Source organism: Neolamprologus brichardi, chromosome 7 (assembly GCF_056152115.1).
Source record: "Neolamprologus brichardi isolate AB-2024 chromosome 7, ASM5615211v1, whole genome shotgun sequence".
NCBI classification, from domain to species: domain Eukaryota; kingdom Metazoa; phylum Chordata; class Actinopteri; order Cichliformes; family Cichlidae; genus Neolamprologus; species Neolamprologus brichardi.
The window spans coordinates 60,434,259-60,453,550 of record NC_142110.1 but is presented as its reverse complement, the minus strand read 5'-3'; the positions used below and the strand labels follow the sequence as shown (position 1 = coordinate 60,453,550).

The window sequence follows — 19,292 nt, the reverse complement described above, 5'->3', positions numbered from 1 at the left end:
TATAAACTACATCACCTGTATTCCTTTGTAATATTTCTTTTACCCTCAATTGAAGTCTATTTTTCTGCAATTCAATTTTCAGAAAATTGAGAAAATTCAGAAATTGAGTGAGTTCAGTGTGCACATCTGATTGTCAAGCCTACCATTTCTTCCCCCAGAAGCCAAAAAAGTGCAAACAATAAAGTCTTAACAAATTCTGGTTAGAGAGAAACAAAGTATTTTAGTTTATTGAACAGTGGAGATGAATCCACCAGATCCTGGCCAGCATATTTTCATTAATAGATGTGTCAGTGATGACGAGTTTGTTTGCTGACTGCTAGTGTTATTGTTCAGGTGCTGGAGTAGGCAGATAGAACCGCAATGCTAGTAATCTGGTTCTCATAGCCTCCATCGGTGGCACCGAGATCAGACATCAACCCAGTCATGGATTTCCTTCTCAGTTTGTTTAAGGGAATCTTGGAAAGATGAGAAACAAGCAAAGATTAAAAACAGTATTTTTTTTAAACTCATTGAGTCTGCATGTATAGAATTACTATACTACAATTACTAGAAAACTTGGAGTTTTTAAAAATATAATAAAAATTGTCTAATAAATGGTTTAAATAAGCTTTTTCATCTCTGGAAGTTAAACCGCTGCTATCATCTTCGTTGTACATTAAATGCATCCTCAATAATCGAGGCAAGGACAACCCGGAAAGGACATTCTGGAATCATCAGGTCATTGCTTAAAAACAAAACAAAAACAAACAAACAAACAAACAAAAAAAAAAACATTTCGCAAACTCCAGATGAACAGAATCAGCTTTCATGGGCATCTTTGTTGTCAGTTCAACATCATTTGACTGCCATGTCTCGGTCAGACATCTTTTCTTTGTTTGACATTTTTCCCTCTCTGTAGTTGGTTTGCATCTTTTCAGTCGTTAATTTCTGTGACTTTAGCAGTTTCTTTAACACAGCCCCCTTCTGGCATTTTGTAATCTGTTCATTCAGGTTTTAAAGTCTGTATTCTGCCACACTAGTGTTTTGGCCGTTTCTGCTGGCTGACTTACATTCGGAGACTGCTCAGAGTGAGACTTATTATTAGGTCTTTAGTTTCCTTCAGTTATTCTTTTACTTGCTATTGAGGCCAGATCTCAGGTATCTATTCCAGCTTTCAACTGTTGAATGTGGTAAGTAATAAATTACAAAGCACACCCTACATTTCCTTACAGATTTTCCTTTATGTTGGTATTATATTGGATGTGACCGCGGCTTACACAGTGGTTCAGACTTTAACCAGATGTGCTACAAATTCTGGGTAAACACAAAGGTAACTACTGATGTCCTTTGCCAATACATTTCATTGGCATATTTTATACAGTTAGGTCCATAAATATTTGGACAGAGAACTTTTTTTTTTCTTCCTAATTTTGGATCTGCACACTACCATAATGAATTTTAAATTCAAATGCGGTTGAAGTGCAGAATTTCAGCTTTAATTCAGTGAGTTACATAAAGATTGCATGTACATAATCCCTTAATTTCAGAGTGCAAAAGTATTTGGACAAATGGAATAACTGAAAATAAAATATTCGTATCTAATACTTGGTTGAAACCCCTTTGTTGCCAATGAAAGCCTGAAGTCTTGAACTTATGGGCATCACCAGATGCTGGGTTTCCTCCTTTTTAATGCTCTGCAGCAGCTTTCAGTTTCCGTTTGAGGGCCTGTCTCAGGTTTTCAACAAATGAAATTCATGCTCAATTGGCCATTCAAGAATACTCCACTTCTTTGCTTTAATAAACTCCTGGGTTGCTTTGGCTGCATGTTGGGTCATTATCCATCTGTATAATGAAACACCACCCAATCGATTTGACTACATTTAGCTGGATATGAGCTGACAGCATGTTTATGAACACCTCAGAATTCACTGGGCTGATTTTGTCCTGTGTCACATCACCAATAAACGCTAGTATCCCAGTGCCACTGGCACCCATGCACAACCAAGCAATGACACTGCTTGTGCCCTGTTTTACAGGTAATGTGGTATACCATGATTCTGGTATATCTGTCCAAAGAATCCAAATCTTTTTGCATTGCTGAGTTCACTAGTACTTTCCTTCTTTCTCAGGATGTACCAAATTGTAAATTTAGCCACTCCTAATATTGTAGAAATTTCTATGATGTTTTTGTTTCTGTTTTCACAGCTTCACTTGCACAGAAAATGTCTTTTACTGCATGGTTCACAGCAAAATCTTCCAAATGCAAGCACCACATCTCAAATCAACTCTAGGCCCATTATCTGCTTAATCGATAATGGGATAATGAAGAAATTGTCCACACCTGCTCAGGAAATAGCCTTTAAGTCAATTGTCCAATTACTTTTGGTCCCTTTAAAAAAATAAATAAATAGCGAAGCACATGTTAAAGAACTGAAACTTCTAAATCCTTCATCCAATTTGAATGTGGATACCCTCAAATGAAAGCTGAGAGTCTACACATTATGTCCATGTCAACAATATGAATATATTGTAGTAAACAGGTAAGACCTGTGTCAGTGTCTAAATATATATATACGGCCCTAACTGTATATATGAATCATATGTACATATAAAATGATTAAAAATGCAAAATGGTTGTCACAAGGAAACTCACTTTTGCCACTTGGAGGGAAAACAAAAGTCCTACATTAGGCTGGGGTGCTCTTTTTAGCTAATGAATCTTTACAATTCACTTGGATTTGGGTAAGACTTGAATTCAGAGGCATGGCTACTTTGACAGGCAGCTTGGCTGACAACGTTTTGATGGACAATCCCAGACATTTTGTTGGATCACTTTCTCCACATTAGCACCAAACAGCGCCTCGGTGCACCTTGCTAAGATTCCACATGCGATCACTTCTGGTTCCAACAAAAATATGGTGGCCACACTAACTTTAAAGCTTCAAAATGTGGCCACCACAAATGAAATTTATGTGCAGTGAACAGAATTGAAAATATACCACAGCTGTAGAGACGTCGAACCCTTTCAATGTCAGTCTTTGTCAGTTTATCTCTCTGTCCCATTTCCTTCACATCTTTCTTTGGGAAGATGGTGGGCAGGCCGATTGCTGAAAAAAAATCTCTGACACAAGAGTAATCATCTTAAAGTACCACGTAACCTTTATAGTGAAACAGTTTATTATACATTTGTCATTTTGGGTACTGTACCTTCCATAGTGCATGATGGAGGTAGCGTCATATGGAAGAGAAAAGGTCTCGCCATCTTGCATTCTGAAGTTTTTCTCCATCCCTGAAAGACATGTGATACTTTCCCTGAGTGTAAACAATCAATAACCCCCAAAAGGTTTTGGTAAATGCACAATGTGCAGTAAACTGTGGTGTGGTGCACACATGTAAACAGGTTCATTTTTTAAAATGTCAAATAAAGGGAAAGCTGGAGTTTTAAAAACACATACATACAAAATACATTTTCTTATTGTACAAGTTCCAAGCATTATGACCATTTAGCTACCATAGCTTTTAAACAGTACAGATAATATTTGAGGAGAGCCCTTACCTGGCATAATGTTGCTGTGAATAACGGTGATGTGCTGTTCACGGTCCATCCTTGTGTGTTCATGGTGGAAACCCAGAGCATGAAGAATCTCATGTGCAATGTTACCTACCATGCACTGGGGCCCAACAAAAACAGGCTGCTCACCACCCTTTAAGCCCACAAATGACGCACAGCTAGAACAAAACTGCAGGTTAGTGTCCTGGGTTTGTTTTTTTTATGAGACATCCATCTTTAAACATTAAAATCTGAAAAATATAAAGCAGTTGTTGCTGTACTTAATCTTGCCAGCAGCGAGGAGAGTCTTTTTCTTTTTAAACCAGCATTATGTGCCTTGTCAGGGTGTTTAAACTCGCTTTAAATTGATCCATTTCCATCCTCACAGTCATGAGCTCTGAGGCATGACTGAAGTACCAAATTCACAATTTTTTGTTTTGTAGACTGACATGCTGAGTAATTCTCTGTTACGTAATAGCAGTTACTAGATTTAGTGAAGCCTGATATAGGTCAAATATTCTGAGTGTCCTGACCTGCAGTACAGGCCAAAGGTTTCTGCAGCCAGGATGTCATATTGTCATGTTAAGATACAGAAACTGAATATTTCAGAAACCCAATCAGAACATTAAGTGCTGCAGAAAACTTGGGGTGTTCAGCAAACAATCTGAGCTCCAACTGCAGTTCAAACAGAGTTTAGACTGAGCTTCAGAAAACTACCTACCCTGTACTGGTTTTGAAGAGCAGGTAGTTTTGCTCGATGGTTCGCTTGTGGAAGGATACACAGGTGTGTTTGGACACCATCTCCATAGCAGAGAGAATATCATCTGTGCGACTCGCTGAAAAACAAAGTGGCAGTAAGACAGACTTCTCAAAGATCCAATGATCTTTAATGCACATACTGTGCTTACCTAAATCTGGGCTAATGATATAGGGTATCTCCAGAGTTGGCCAGCTACTGCTCACTGCATTCCTGTCATTCTGCAGAAGAAATGAAATGCTTCGAGTGTTCACTGACTGCCTAGTCCACATCACATCTAAGCTCAGTGTTATGAAGCTTAAATGACCTCACTAAACTTTTTCCTGCAAAAAGTCTTAATTTCCATGTTCATGCCCTTCTGAATTTGTTTTGTAAATTATGGTTCATATTAGACTCAAAGGAGGCAACGCCCCACCTTGTTGTTAGTTTCTGTCATTCTGATCATGTTTGGATTCAGAACGCTGGAATTAGGGTGGCAGAAAAATGCCAAGTCCCACTAACATGGCTGTGGTTATGTCCATATTTTACAAAGAGTACAATTCTTGCAAACTCTTTTCCTAAACTTAACAATGTGCAGACATTTCAAACCAAATTTTGTGTAAAAGTCTGTCTGTGGATCTGTTGCCTCAGTTTTGGCATGTGTTCTCAGGTAGCTCACCAACAGCACCATGTCTCCTTCTGCCAAAGCATAGTTTTTGTCCATCAGCTCTAACAGAACGACAAGAGGAGATCAGCATGAAGCTACAAAGTGCTACTACAAAGTTGCATTGTTCAATCACATTCAATTATTTTCTACCATTAGTTTGTGTGATAACTTTAAGGTTTCCAGTGCTTGTTTTGAAAAGGTTTGGCTATTAACTGCAACTGATATCCAAAAACTTCTTAAATAAAGACTGATAAAACATTTATCAGCCACACCCTTGAGGTGCTTCCTAGTTTGCCAAAATGATCTGATCCATTAATAATCAAACTCCATCTAGAAGAATTAACTCGGCCCATATGACTAACTGACACTGAATAGCTAGCACAGGTAGCTTGTGGCTCCTGGTTGCGCACAACTGACTGTATGCAGTGAGGTACAGCATCATGTATGAAGAAAAATTATGACCAAAACACCGTTAGTGCTCACCTTCTAAAGTTTCTGGGTTTTCCTCCATGTAATGCACCGCCTTGATTAGCCAGTCCTCTTTAAGTGCTGTAAAAACACATTTACACAGCATAACGCTCAAGAGTGTTCTGATATTTAAAATACCAGGACACTCATCCTCTCACTCATCCACACACTCAGGCTTAAACGTAAACACATTATACCTCGTTTGGCTTCTTGTAGAGGACTGCAGTGCACTGAAACACAACAGGAGAGAAAAACACCTGCTTGCTTATTTAAAGAGGAAAAATGTAATTAAAAAAATAATCATGTTAGATGCTGACTTTTTTACCATCTTTCAGATATTCTGCACACACAAGAGCAACACAAAGGATTTGCAGCATGTTGTTTAAGGTCAGGACACAAGTGAGGCTTCCAGCTCCTCATCCTCATTAATTGCACTAAATAAAATCAGCTGTGAGCTGATGCTGCTTCCTCCTTCAGTCCTGTGAGGCTCATAGGAGGAGGTTTCACAGTTTTAATAAGGCAATACATAAATACATTTTAATATGCTAGTATACGGTGTAGGTTTTCACACATCTATTCAAATTATTCTGTTTAAAAAAAAAAAAAAAGAAAGATATCACCAAATCACAACAACAGTTACCTCAGAGTGTTTTATAGTGTAGGTAAAGGCCCTATAATAATACAGAGGAAACAGAGGAAACCACAACAGTCAGTTGATAAATTAAGAAAAAAGGGTCCCTTTTTTCTTAATTTATCAATATTTATACTATATTAATATTTTATTATCAGCAGTGGAGAAAGTATGCAAAACCTTAAATAAAATTATATGTATAACTTTCCAAATGACACAATATATATACACACACACACACACACACACACACACACACACACACACACACACACACACACATTTATATATATTTTGTTTTTCTTAATCTATTTTTTAATTTCTTTATTTTTTCTTATTGCGCTCATATGCAGTAATGACTCCACACCAAAGGGTGGCAGACCTGAGCCATAACATGCGCACAAATCACTATTAAGAAAAAGAAAGTATTTCCGGTTTAAAAACCAAACACGGGCTGAAGACGTGGGAAGGTAACGCTATTTAGCCGAAGTTTCTTGACATTTGTAGGGACACTTTTATCAAAATGTCGAACAGGGGGTTTGGTATGTGCTCAGTGGTCGTTGACGATAGAAGAGAATAGGCTGCGGTAGTGATGCATGTTAATGTGTTAATGGACATGTGGTTCAGCTCTCAGGTACTAGACAACATGCGCTGGTTTGAAGCTTTGACTGATCTGAAATGCTACACGTTCACTGCCTCGTTCACTGCCAACGATGAGCGGTGGAGGGGACATTAGAAACTACGCATCGTCTTTCGAAAAGTTTGTACCTTGGACTGATTTGTTTTTGGACAGGCACTTTGTATTGTACGGTTAAGCCCCAACAGCAATACAGAGAAACCCCAAACATCAGATGACCCCTATGAGGGGCGGCCGGTTACGGTGAGGGGAGGAAGACAGGAAGCAGACGTGCTGTGGAAGAGAGCCAGAGATGAATAATAATTCATAATTAAATGCAGAGAGGTGTATTAATGGATGGTTAGTGACGATGCAACCAGTGCATCGTGGGAATTCTGGTAAGATACCATATTTCTAATATGTTTATGGCTGAGTACAAAAGTCTTAATTTTATCTGAAGTGAGGTGACTGATTGGAATCTTTGCTGCTGTTTCATTCATTATGAGGAGACTTGAAATGTTCAGTGTTTCCTCCCTGCTTCATGGTGCTGGGAGAGATCTTCAGTTGCTAGAACTCACAGACTTTAAAATCATACCTCCAACACGGTGATGTTAAAATGTCTGTCATCTCACGTCACAAACCAAAACTGTCTGAAATCTAACAGGACACACATTTAACACTAGAGCCAGGAGGGATCATTTTAACTCCTACCTGCAATAACAGCAGTAATGATGAAGTTGTTCATTTTCATCTAATTTCTGTTCTAATTTTAAGTGGGATTTGACAATATCAGTATTTAAGATTACTTTATAAGGTTATTATGATCATGTTACAACAGCCTTCAGGTGTCCAAATAACAAGTGCTACATAACCAGGTTTACTAGTGGGGCAACCTATTACTAGTTTAGCATTAATTTCTACGGGGTCAAAATGAGGTAGGGGTGACGTGTACTGTTGCTTTAGAAGTCATGGCTGCTATAATTGCAGCTGACCAATAGATGTTACTTGTAGGATCCATCTTTGAGGGTTTTAAGCTTCAAATCATTTTTCAGTACAACCAGGAAGTAACCTCAAAAGCTTAACAAGGCTTTATTCACCCTTCTATATCTGAATGCTTTTATGAAGACGTTTGGAAATATTCCTGTTGATGAGGTGTATGTCACCAAGTTTCCTTTGAAATCATTCTTCTTGTGCTTCAGTGTTTTGTTTGCAGTCATGACAAGGTGGGCGAGAGCTAACAACGTCCACAAACACAAACCAGCGGAGGCCACCCCCTGGAGTCAGCTGAGAACAGGACAACCACCAAGAGCCGGAGGAGGCGGCGGTGGCAGCAGCAGCAGCACTGCTGGTGTTAAAGGAGTAGCTGAGAGGAATCCTCTGAGAAAGACACAGCCCAGTGGGTCTGCTATAAAGAAACCCAACGGCAAGAAAAAGCAGTACATCAGCGACGATGTAAACGGCTTCCTGGAGTATCTCCAGCAAACGGGGCAGCACCCGGCTAACAAAAGTCAGGAGGGAGAGCATGAGCTCAGAGAGGAGGTGCAAAATGCTCTAAAGAAAGACAAGAAGAGGGAGGACAGGAGGATAAAAAGACAGACCAATAAGAAGAACAATATGGTGAGTTGTTGAAAGTCTGAAACATTTTCCCAACTAAGACTTTTGGAAACTCCCAACATGTTCACAGTAGTGAAGTAGTGGCAGTAATAGTAGTAGTTCACAGTACATTCAATTAGAATACCTACAGTTGGTCTGAAAAAGTAAAGTAGACACAAAAAGTGAAGAAAATTGTGTTTGGTGGATTATTTCTTTGTTTCAACAATATATAAATCTTATACAACTGGAAAGCTTGTATTTGTAAGGAAATTCCATTTGCAGTTTGAGCTGTAATCGTCTTATATCAATTTAATGTTGTAAGGTAAAGATCCTACATAGTGCTCTCAGTACTCTTGCTGATAGATGAAAAAAACCTAAGTTTTATCAGTTTATACATGTAATGTAAACGGAATTGGTCCTAGTATGGAAACCTGCGGAACTCCACAAGGTTAACTTGCATGAACAAATTGGAGTCTATTAGATAGATATGATATAAACCACTGCAGCGCAGTACCTGTAATACCTACAGCAAGTTCTAATAGAATGTTATCATCATTTGTAACCTTCACTAAAGCTGTTTCAGTGCTGTGATGAGCTCTGAAACCTGACTGAAACTCTTCAAATAAGCCATTCCTCTGCAGATGATCTGTTAGCTGTTTAACAACTGCTCTTTCAAGGATTTTTGAGATGACAGGAAGGTTGGAGATTGGCCTATAATTACCTCAGACAGCTGGGTCAAGAGATGGCTTTTTAAGCAGTGGTTTAACTACTGCTACCTTGAAAAACTGCAGTATTTAGATTAATAGAGATTCGGTCATCATATTTAAGATTGAACATTAATTAATAGTAGGACTTCTTTGAACAGTTATGAACAGCATGCAAAAGGTGATCCCACAAGTGTTCTATGGGTTCAAGGTGGGGACTGCAGGCCATTCTATCCACATTCTGGGGTTAGTGTCTGATAAACCATGCTGTTTGAAGGCAAACATGTTCATGTTGGAGGATGGAGTTCGGTCTTAGACTGTGGAAAGTTAGTTAGCTGGTGAGCTATAAATATTCCATACTCATCGTTTCCCTATGACATAATGGATAAGCAAACATTAATCTCAAAGAAAATTCAGTTCAGTATTTTTCAGTTCAATAAAGATAGGGCAAGAGTGTGAGATACTGCCGCCTGTAGTCGTTTGGGGAGCACTGCAGTTGTTGAAATCTTCCCACCTGTATGAGGTATGAACATACCTGTTAATGTTAACAAGACTAGGGCCATTATTGTTATTTTCTACAAATTCAAGATGACATTTAAAAGCACTGCAGAGTTAATTGTTTTTAACAGTATCTTCTACCGATGTGCGTGACACATTATGCCTGCCACCACAGCCGTGAACATCACACCTGTCAGGAGGCTTCATGGTGGCTAGACCTGATCTGGAAGTGACACTTTATTCCCACTTTTTTAGCCGTAGTTGTCCAGGCTTTCTGAAGATCCTTCAAAGTTTCAGTTTGGACATTGGCTGCTTTTTCACTCTGCTTTAGTCTAGTTCGGGTTCCTGGTATTTTGACAGGGATGTTTTTTTCCCTCTATTAACCCACTTCACACTGACGAACCAGTGTTGTGCCTACATGTAACTTTAGGCACAGCTCATCACAAAAACACACCACACTGTTTCTTTAGTTGAATCTATGAAAAAATCCTAGGATAACTAAAATAAGATAAACAAAAACAGTAAATAATTTTGGGAAGCTGTGAGTTGACATATAAATATTGAGCTCACACACTTTTCAATGAAATTGTTCAGTGCGCATCAAACTGGTATATTTTAAAAAGTTTTTAAAAGTTGTGATGTTTTTTTAAATCTTCGTGAACTTATAGAAATTCTGTTGACCCCGATGTGATCTATGATGCTCCTCTGAATCCTCACTCATATGTCTCTTCTCAGTTCTGTTTTAACTGCAGGAAACCCGGTCACGGGTTGGCAGACTGTCCAGAGGCTGACAGAGATGAGGAGATGGGCCGAGGCATCTGCTTCCGCTGTGGCTCCACTGAACATGAAATCTACAAATGCAAAGCTAAAGTGGACCCTGCTCTGGGTGAATAAACACAGAGACTAACACCTGAACAGCTGTATCAGATTTGCCTGTGACACTGCTGTAACCATGCTGCTTCTCTCAGGTGATTACCCATATGCAAAGTGCTTTATCTGTGGTCAGACTGGACATCTGTCACGATCCTGCCCTGATAATCCCAAAGGACTTTATGCTCAAGGTAAAAAGACAGATATTCATACATCATGTCCTCCATAAGTAATTTCACACTTGCATGAGAGGGGATAGCTGGTTCCATGTTGGCAGCTTACTCAGTCTTTAAGCTACAATGGCAAGAGGTCTTCATCTAACCTTTTAGCTCTCTGAGGTAGTTTTAATCAGAAAGGAGAACATTAGCATTCAAGTGTTTGTGTTTTAAAGAGCCTTGAGGCAACCGTTACTGTGATTTGGTCCTATATAAATAAAATTGACAAAACATCTTTTTATGCATCCGGTTCCTAAATCCGTAAAGCAGACCCATTGTGCTAATTTCTAGCTTTATATTTGTATTTTTGGAAGCCAGCTTTGCACCATTGAATGTTTAAAATAACCCTTTACGATGACAGAACTGCATCTGCATCTTGTGTTTTGCAGGAGGTTGCTGTCATATTTGTGGCTCAGTGGAACATTTTCAGAAGGACTGTCCAGAGCACCAGACTCCAAGTGAGTACCTTTGGAATTAAACGTTTGCTTTTGGGATTTCAGTGCACCTGAAAAATGATCCATTTTAGATTAATTTGCAAAATCACTCAGAAGTCTTATATTAATTAGAGAACATCTTTGGCTTAGGAAGCTGAAAATGTAAAGGTCTGTTGTAGGTCTATAACAGATGTGTTTCTAGCCTGTGCTGTGGTGGGTAGCTAGAAATAATGGGAAAGGATTTGGGCGGGGCATGGCTGATGTTTCTTATTCTTTCCCTCTTCATATGCTTCCAGATAATCATGTGACAGTGGGCTGGTTGTCCAACAACATGAGTGCAGACCATGAGGAAGTGCACATTCCAGTAAAGAAAGCCAAACCCAAGCAGCCTAAAGTGGTGAAGTTCTAATCACAGAACTGAGCAGTGCTAATGTGTATCCCTCGTTGTACTTCTCTGACCCACCTCAGCTTCTGGACTTCATAAATGGACAGGTTACCCACTAACAGGGAATAAAGTCTTGTATACCACTGTATATGAATGAGATCTTTTTAATAAAAAGTTTTCCACAGCTACTTTTGATATGCTATAGTTAAGAATTCTTGTTGCAGGAAGTAGTCATAAGTGGACACAGACTAAGGCCCCTGCAATTTCCCTCAGCATATGGATTGCCCACTCAAACAGTGGATTGTAAATTAAACAATCAGAATGTGATTGAAGGGAATTTTTATTTCACCAAGAATTCTACAGTCATCCACTGGGTTGTCTTCAGTTGTCCAATTACTTTTGGGCCTCTGAAAATGACAGGGTGTATAAAAATGGCCTAAATGGCTTGTGCAATACCTTTGTTATTAAAGCTGTCATTAAATAAAAAGTCTTTGTACAGCGGCTGTTACTTAAGGACTGTATGTGTGGATGTGGACTCCACTTGCTGCATAATCAGCACATGTGTGGTTGTGATGCTTTGTGGAGCTGCAATGTGGAAGCACGGCCACTCAGAGGCAGAACAGTTAAGCTTTGGCCTGCAAAATGTAGAGAACTTATAGTCAGTAGGCTGCAGGCCTTCCTCTAAAAAATTGTGTCTTTGATTCTCACAGCGCTGAAAGTCCTGTTTTTATGTTTTGCATAAAAATCTGGTACAGTGTCAACAACCAACATCTTTTTCTCTTTAAGGGATGTTTTAAAGCTGCAAGGAAAATTTCCTTCTCATAGGCATAAGGGAATAATGTGATAATATTGCAGTGTGTTTTCAGTTTTCACAGCTCACCAGGGGGGCTTATATGACTGATCAATAAGAATGTCAGCAGTCCGGCTTGATAATAAACTGAACCGCAAACATAATACACTGGCAGCTACAGAGAGGAGGCTCACAGACTCACAGGAAGCTTCAGGAATAACAGATCATTTTTTTGGACTTTACTCAAATGTTCACTCCAGACTTTTTCTTTCAAGATGAAGATAAATCTTTGTTTTCAGTGCAACAGCAAGGGCCTGTGTTGCACTGAAAACTTCCCCCTGAGAGCACGAAGAAAAGAACTTACATCACTGATGATGCAAAAGGTTTCTTGGAAATCCAGTGCAGTCCTCGGCAGACAAAACAGCTTTAGTTGATGAGAAAAATAGTGGCTATCAATGCTGATCTGATGTAGTGCTGGCCTAGAAAGATCTTTCTTCTTGAGTTTATTTATATTAAAAAGAAAACGCTTTACATATCAGAACATAATAATCATCTTGTCAACAATGAATAACAGTAGTCCAGCCTAGAAGTAATAAATACATGGACTAGTTTTTCAGCATTAGGATATTTCTAATTTTAGAGATATTGTGCAAAAGGAACAAAGCACTCCTACATATCTGTTTAATATGTGCATTGAAGGACATATCCTGGTCAAATACGAGCCCAAGAAAAACATCAGCAATCTAATTACTCTGGAAAGAGTTACAAGGCTCTATCCGGACAATCTAAAGTCCATCATTGTAGCCCAAGAAAAATTCTTCACCAGTGGAAAACAATTAAGACCCAAAGGTCTGACTGTGCAATGTTCAGAGAAACTGCAACAACCCCCCCTAAAAAAAAAACAAAACTCAAGAGCATGATCTTGGACTCATTACAGTCATTACAGTATGATTTCTGTAAGCAACATGTCAGCACAGAATCAGAATACTTTATTAATCCCTAAGGAAATTATGTAAAAGCACAGTGTAGCTTTGCAGAGCTGCATCTAAACAAAACATTAAAAACTTCTGGAACAATAAAACCAAAGAGATGTTTGTCCATAGTAACAGCAGCACGTTTGGAGTAAACCAAATGGCACAAACACCTCAGACCAGCTGTGAACATAGTGGTGGAGCGATGAGGATTTGGGCACCTTGCAGTCACTGAGTGGAGCATGAACCAAAGTTTTCTAGAGTCAGATGTGAGGCCATCTGTATGAAACCTAAAGCCTGGATGAAACTGGGTCATCTACAGGGCAATAAATGCAAGCACAGCAGCCAATCTACAAACGAATAACTGAAAAAAGAAAGAATCAGTGCTGCAGTGGTCCAGTCAAAGTCCAGACCTCAAACACACCTGAAAGGCTGTGATGGGACCTTCATTGAGCTGTGTATGAACAAATGCCCACAAAGCTCAATGAAATGAAGCAACACACTTACATTAAGTTGTGGAGCACAATGATGACATCGACTCGTCCCCATGCAATTCAGTTCAATATTATTTAAATAGCGCCAATTGATGACAACAGTTGCCTCAAGCCGTTTTATGTTGTAAAGTAAAGACCCTACAGTAATACACTAATGCACAGTTGAATTATGGCTCGTGTCTAAGATAATGCAACCACAGTCTTGAGTTCATATGCATTAGTCAGTTGTAACTAATCACAACTGTATGTTAAACTGATTTCATGAATTAGACCATAAAGTCCTCTGTTTCTCCATCTTCATCAGCCACATCTCTGCTTTACCTGGATGTGTTGTGTTCCTCTTGTTTCTCTGTAGCATTGCTGCCATTTCTCTCACCTATTCACAGCTATGGTTTTGGTTAAACCTGGATCCTGCAGTCTGAGTTGGTCTCTCTCTGTGACAGTTAATAAATAAAGGACTTTAATGCCTCTGTGGAACAGATTTGGCTGGTACTCCACATGTTGTTTATGTTAGGGTTAGGTTAACATCTTGGCTTCACTTCCAGAAGAGTTAATCAAAGAAAAGTCTTACAGAGGAAATTATGACAAATGTATATTTGTTTTATATGCTTGCATGTTAATGATGGTATATTTTTCACACAGTTGCTCATAGGAAGGATAGTTTCTGAAAATTCTGACACAGTAAATCACAGCAGAGTGAGTGGGGGAGAGTGGCTACCCTCATAAGACCCCCCCCCCCCTCCCCCCAACACACGCACACTCTGCACACAGCTGGATTCTTTCTCATGGAGGCAAAGTGAAACTGCAGCCAGACAGCTCCTGCACTGTGCCAGCTCGCAGCCCACAGTGGAGGATTACACAACTTACCAAAAAGTTTTCATCCGCAGGAGAGTGTGCCTTATAACAAAAGCACAGAGGCTTCATTCTCTTATGTCTCCTGGTTCCAATTTCAGAGAAGCTGAAATGGGGTCTTTCCTCCAAGTATTGTTTTATAATTTTGAATTGCCCAACATCTTGCCTCAGTCCTGTTCTCCTCTGAGCATGCATACATGCGTAAATCTTCAGAACCTTGAGGTCATATCCCTACATACCATAATGATGGCACCATTAAAAGTAATCATACACTACTCTTTTCAATATATTAGCAACATGGCTCAAGCATCGATGCTACAAACAGCTATCAGATGCTAATGGCTTTTTGTACATTTTTTTTGTAGTTGTTTTGTGTTTCTTTGCTGTAGTGCTGTGATATTTTGCACTCTGTACTTTTTATGCATTTCTTTGCTGTTGTATTCTTCCTCCTTTGAGTTTCTTTTTATCTATCTTTGTGTCTTATTTTATTTTTTCTGCCTCTTTTGTGTCTCTTTGGAGTCTTTCTGTCTGCTAATAATAGCATGACTTTTTGATTTTGTGTCTCTTTGTAATCACTTTATATGTTTTTGTGCAGATTTTAAAGTTAATGCTAACCACTAACACTAACCATCTAGCAATTCTATGGATAAATGCACGTAAAATTTGTGCTGATTTTATAAGATGGTAAAAAAACATGGGCTAGTAATTATATAGCACTATTCTACTCTGAGTACTCAAAGCACTTTTTTACAAAAAAGCCTCATTCACCCAATTACACACACATTCATACAATAACTTTTTTCTATACCTTGTCTGACATTCTCACACACTTAGACTCTGATGAATACTTCAGGGACAACTCAGGGTTCAGTATCTTGCCCAAGGACACTTTAACTTGTGGAGAGAGGAGGCGAGCCACTCTACTCCCACTCTTCCTTAAAATTGAGCTTTAAAACATGTGTTTACTGTTATTAGTTTAACCCAACCTATGATCTGTTTCTGACCCAAGTCATGTTCTCCTTCTGTCTGCTCCTTCTAGCATATAATCTACCTCCATCTCCCCCTATCCCAGCATAATGGCCTCCTTCACTACATCCATGAATCTTTTCTGTTTCTGTTTCTGTCTTTGTCTTTTTCTGTCTCTCTAACTTTGTCTCCAAACTGCTAAATTGAGGCAGGCAGCCAGTGGAGTGAGGCTAGGACAGGGGTTATATGCTCTCTTTGAAGAGTTCCTGTTAAAAGTCATGCAATATTTTGTCTCCTGAGGGTTTTGGATTAGTCACCCAATGTGTTTGTTCAATATTGAACACCTGAGCTACAGATGGCAGAGCAGGTCAGCCACTAATCAGAAGGTCGGTGGTTCGATCCCAGGCTCCCTCCTGGCTGCATGCCAAATATCCTTGGGCAAGATACTAACCCTGTGTTTGCCTACTGGTGGTGGTCAGAGGGCCCGGTGGCGCCTGTGTCTGGCAGCCTCGCCTCTGTCAGTGCGCCCCAGGGCAGCTGTGGCTACAATGTAGCTGCCATCACCTGTGGGTGAATGACTGAATGTAGTGTAAAGCGCTTTGGGGTCCTTAAGGACTAGAAAAGTGCTATACAAATGCAGGCCATTTACCATATTCAGCTCTGTAGCCAGGTGAATCCACATTGTGTTTTGTAGAAGCTTCTTTACAAAATCCCTCCATTCCTTCAGAAATAGTGAATATTCTTATTCTTTAAAGATCTCCCTTCTTGGTCAAGTAGTTGATTTTCCTGATATTTCATCATTTTTATCATCTTGTCTAACTGTTCCACATTTTGAACAAAATCTTCCACCTTTTCAGTTCGTATCTCAGCCTCAGCTATTTGTCTGATTGATGTTAGTGAATCCTGATTGAAAACCATTTAGCTGTTATTTTTAAAGTTTTGTATCGACTCCAGTTAAACTTCCAGTTTCATTTACATTCATTTTAGTTTAATTTTCATTTACATTTGCCATCTTGTGCCATCGATTCTTAGTGGTGATTTTTTTGTTTCTTCCCATTGTCACTCCTCTTATAAGTTCAAATATTAACCAAGAGTTTTGAGAACAGGTATGTGGGATTGGTTACTTTATGCTTTTAATTAATAAAAACATATAACCTTATAATTAACATAATAATTAGTAGATGACCTGCTTAACCCCCTCAGATACAGACATCCCAAGTCTTAAAGACAAACTGGATGACCTCTAATTCTCTGATGTTTAACGGACACAATAAGCACAGTTTTCTTTATAGTTAAATAATTAGTCCAGCCTAAATGTGTTTTTTAAAAACCTGTCTTGTCTGGCAGCTTTTGCAATCAGTCAGAATTTTGATCAGAATATAATGTTATGACAAACACACTTTGCTTTTCCAAGATGATCTCTATAATTTCTCTATAGGTTGTTTGTGTGTATTATTGATTTGTTTATTTATTTATTTCTGTTATTTTAGTTATTACAGTATATGTGTAGTATGGCAATGTCTAAGCTGACAGGCAAAAAATAAAAAACTGAAGGGGGGGAAAACAGAAGAAAATATAATCAAATAAAAATAAAATCCAATGGATTGGAATGGATTTATATAGCGCTTTTCAAGGCACCCAAAGCGCTTTACAATGCCACTATTCATTCACTCTCGCATTCACACACTGGTGGAGGCAAGCTACGGTTGTAGCCACAGCTGTCCTGGGGCAGACTGACAGAAGCGAGGCTGCCATATCGCGCCATCGGCCCCTCTGGCCAACACCAGTAGGCGGTAGGTGAAGACCAGGACAGAGAGCCCAGGGATCGAACCGATGACCTTCCAGTTACAGATACGCTTCCCAACTCCCTGAGCCACGGTTGTCCCAAAATATTCTTGGGCAAGATACTAACCCCAAGTTGCTCATATGAATGTGTGTGTGAATGTTAGAAAGCACTTAAGGACATAAAAAAGCACTCATGTGATTGGGTGAATGAGGAGTGGGTGCCAGAACTGCCTGGCACCCAGCAGAGTTGTATAAAGTACTTACAACAGTACTGAACAACATGCCTCATTCACCAAATCACACAAGTGCTTTTTTATGTCCTTAAGTGCTTTCTAACATTCACACACACATTCATATGAGCAACTTGGGGTTAGTATCTTGCCCAAGAATATTTTGCATGCAGACTGGAGCACCCAGGAATTGAACCACCAACCACCACCAATTGTATACTCAGTAGATGACCTGGGTGTGGTGATAAAGTTGTTTATCTCTCAATAAAGGTCTTTTTTCCATATGTGCCATATGTGCTATGGCACTAAGGTGTCTGCAATTTAGGACAAGACCAGATCGACATCAGTTTAAAAAGAAGCAAGTAAAAAAATATATTACTATGCTATTATTGTTTCAGTTTCCTTGTCACAGAGGCCAAGGCAACAAGCGAATTGCCACGTGTTGATGAAAGTGAAATGAAGGCCTTACCACAAAACAGGGATTTAAGTTTGGTAAGCAGTTATTTCAAGAATAATGGCTTTGAGAGGCTGTCCTTTCACTGATGTGCTTTATACTATGTTAAAGCACACAGAAATACACACAGAAGCCCATAACAGCTGATTTTTTTGTAGTGATTTACTAAAAGTGTGACCAGAAGTTCAGAGATGTATGTATGACAGATTTGATTTGGAGTAACCTATACAGTTTCAGTTCTGATCTTGACGTTCAAAACTACATGAATGGGACTGTGAAAAAAAAAAGAAAAAGACAACCATGGTTTCCAAACGGACAGGAAATGAGTGTATGCTAAATCCCTCCCAAAACACTGTCTAATTAAACTTTCATAGCTATAACAAGGTCAGACCCAAATGCCCTCGGTTTAGCTATCCATAAAGTTTTTCTTGCAGTTGGTAATTAAGTTCCTGTGGGACTAAAACTGTTCCAGTAGCAAACTACACAAGGTCAGACACAAATACATCTGAAGCAGTGTACAGTCCAGCCTGATCTCTTTTATTCTTTCAGCCTCAGTGGGATCCATTGTTTTCTTTGCTTTTTTTTATTACTTGGCTGCATTTCCTACCCTGAGGTGGAGCCTACTAATGTAACGGGTTCTCTCCAACAGTAATTCCTTCCTGTTTATCTATTTGCATTTCCCACAAACCCTTCATACTACACACCCAAAATCACTGGGTTAAAATGTTCCCAGTTTAGTTCACTGTTTACACACTTTTCTGACAGGATCAGATATAATCTTCTCTGTAACCCACTGTTGAATTGTTGGATGTTGTGAGTAATATATCCCAGAAAGTTGATTCTGTTCATCTGGATGTTGTGTTTTTAGTGGGAGAAACATTTCGTCACTCATTCAAGTGACTTCTTCAGTCTCAGTTGACTGCAGGTTTCCCCAACCTAAACAGTACACTTGCATAATGACCAAAACTAGCATTACTGGCTAACAATGGGTCATGAACTCAGTCTCATAAACAGTAATATGCAAATTGTAAGGGCCAATGATCAAGGGCCATGAGTACCACTCACTGAGAGTTGGAGAATGGCTGCAGTCACAGCATTTTAAGATGGTGAAAGATGTACCCTTACCTTTACCCTGAGATTTGATTTTCACTCAGGTATCATACATCGTTGAACCAATGTGCTGAATCAGTGGTGTTCAAGGATAGGATAACAGAGCCCTCTCTTCCATTTCCTCTATATACAAATTGGTCACAGAGGGGGAAACTGGGGAACCAATTGCACACCCATGTTTCTGCCTGTAGTACTGGTCCTTGTGTGTGAAATATGTGGCATGAAGACACAGCAGACATACTTGGTTCATGCTGATCATGGTTCATGCTGTTTTTGGAAGTAAATCCCCTGTGG

The 19,292-nt window shown here is 39.3% G+C and overlaps 2 protein-coding genes across 3 annotated transcripts; one reads left to right on the top strand and one right to left on the bottom strand.

Moving 5' to 3' along the window:
* Positions 1-405: 405 nt before the first annotated feature.
* Positions 406-5,777, bottom strand: LOC102776400 (hatching enzyme 1.2). Its single transcript, XM_087844520.1, has 10 exons — positions 5,726-5,777; positions 5,598-5,630; positions 5,416-5,481; positions 4,945-4,994; positions 4,438-4,507; positions 4,251-4,365; positions 3,536-3,708; positions 3,187-3,268; positions 2,979-3,100; positions 406-455 (listed from the first exon to the last, which is right to left on the bottom strand). Exons 1-10 carry the CDS (start codon positions 5,775-5,777, stop codon positions 406-408), a joined length of 813 nt encoding a protein of 270 aa, XP_087700646.1.
* Positions 5,778-6,452: 675 nt separating this feature from the next.
* On the top strand, positions 6,453-11,494 carry zcchc9 (zinc finger, CCHC domain containing 9). 2 transcript variants are annotated; one of them, XM_087844012.1, is made up of 6 exons: positions 6,453-6,501; positions 7,847-8,264; positions 10,178-10,328; positions 10,411-10,503; positions 10,917-10,985; positions 11,258-11,494. In XM_087844012.1, exons 2-6 carry the CDS (start codon positions 7,863-7,865, stop codon positions 11,368-11,370), a joined length of 828 nt encoding a protein of 275 aa, XP_087700138.1. In that variant the 5' UTR covers positions 6,453-6,501; positions 7,847-7,862; the 3' UTR covers positions 11,371-11,494. The 2 variants fall into 2 exon arrangements, with proteins under 2 accessions (XP_087700138.1, XP_087700137.1); XM_087844011.1 differs by lacking the exon at positions 6,453-6,501 and having other exon boundaries at positions 6,512-8,264.
* The last annotated feature ends 7,798 nt before the right edge of the window (positions 11,495-19,292 follow it).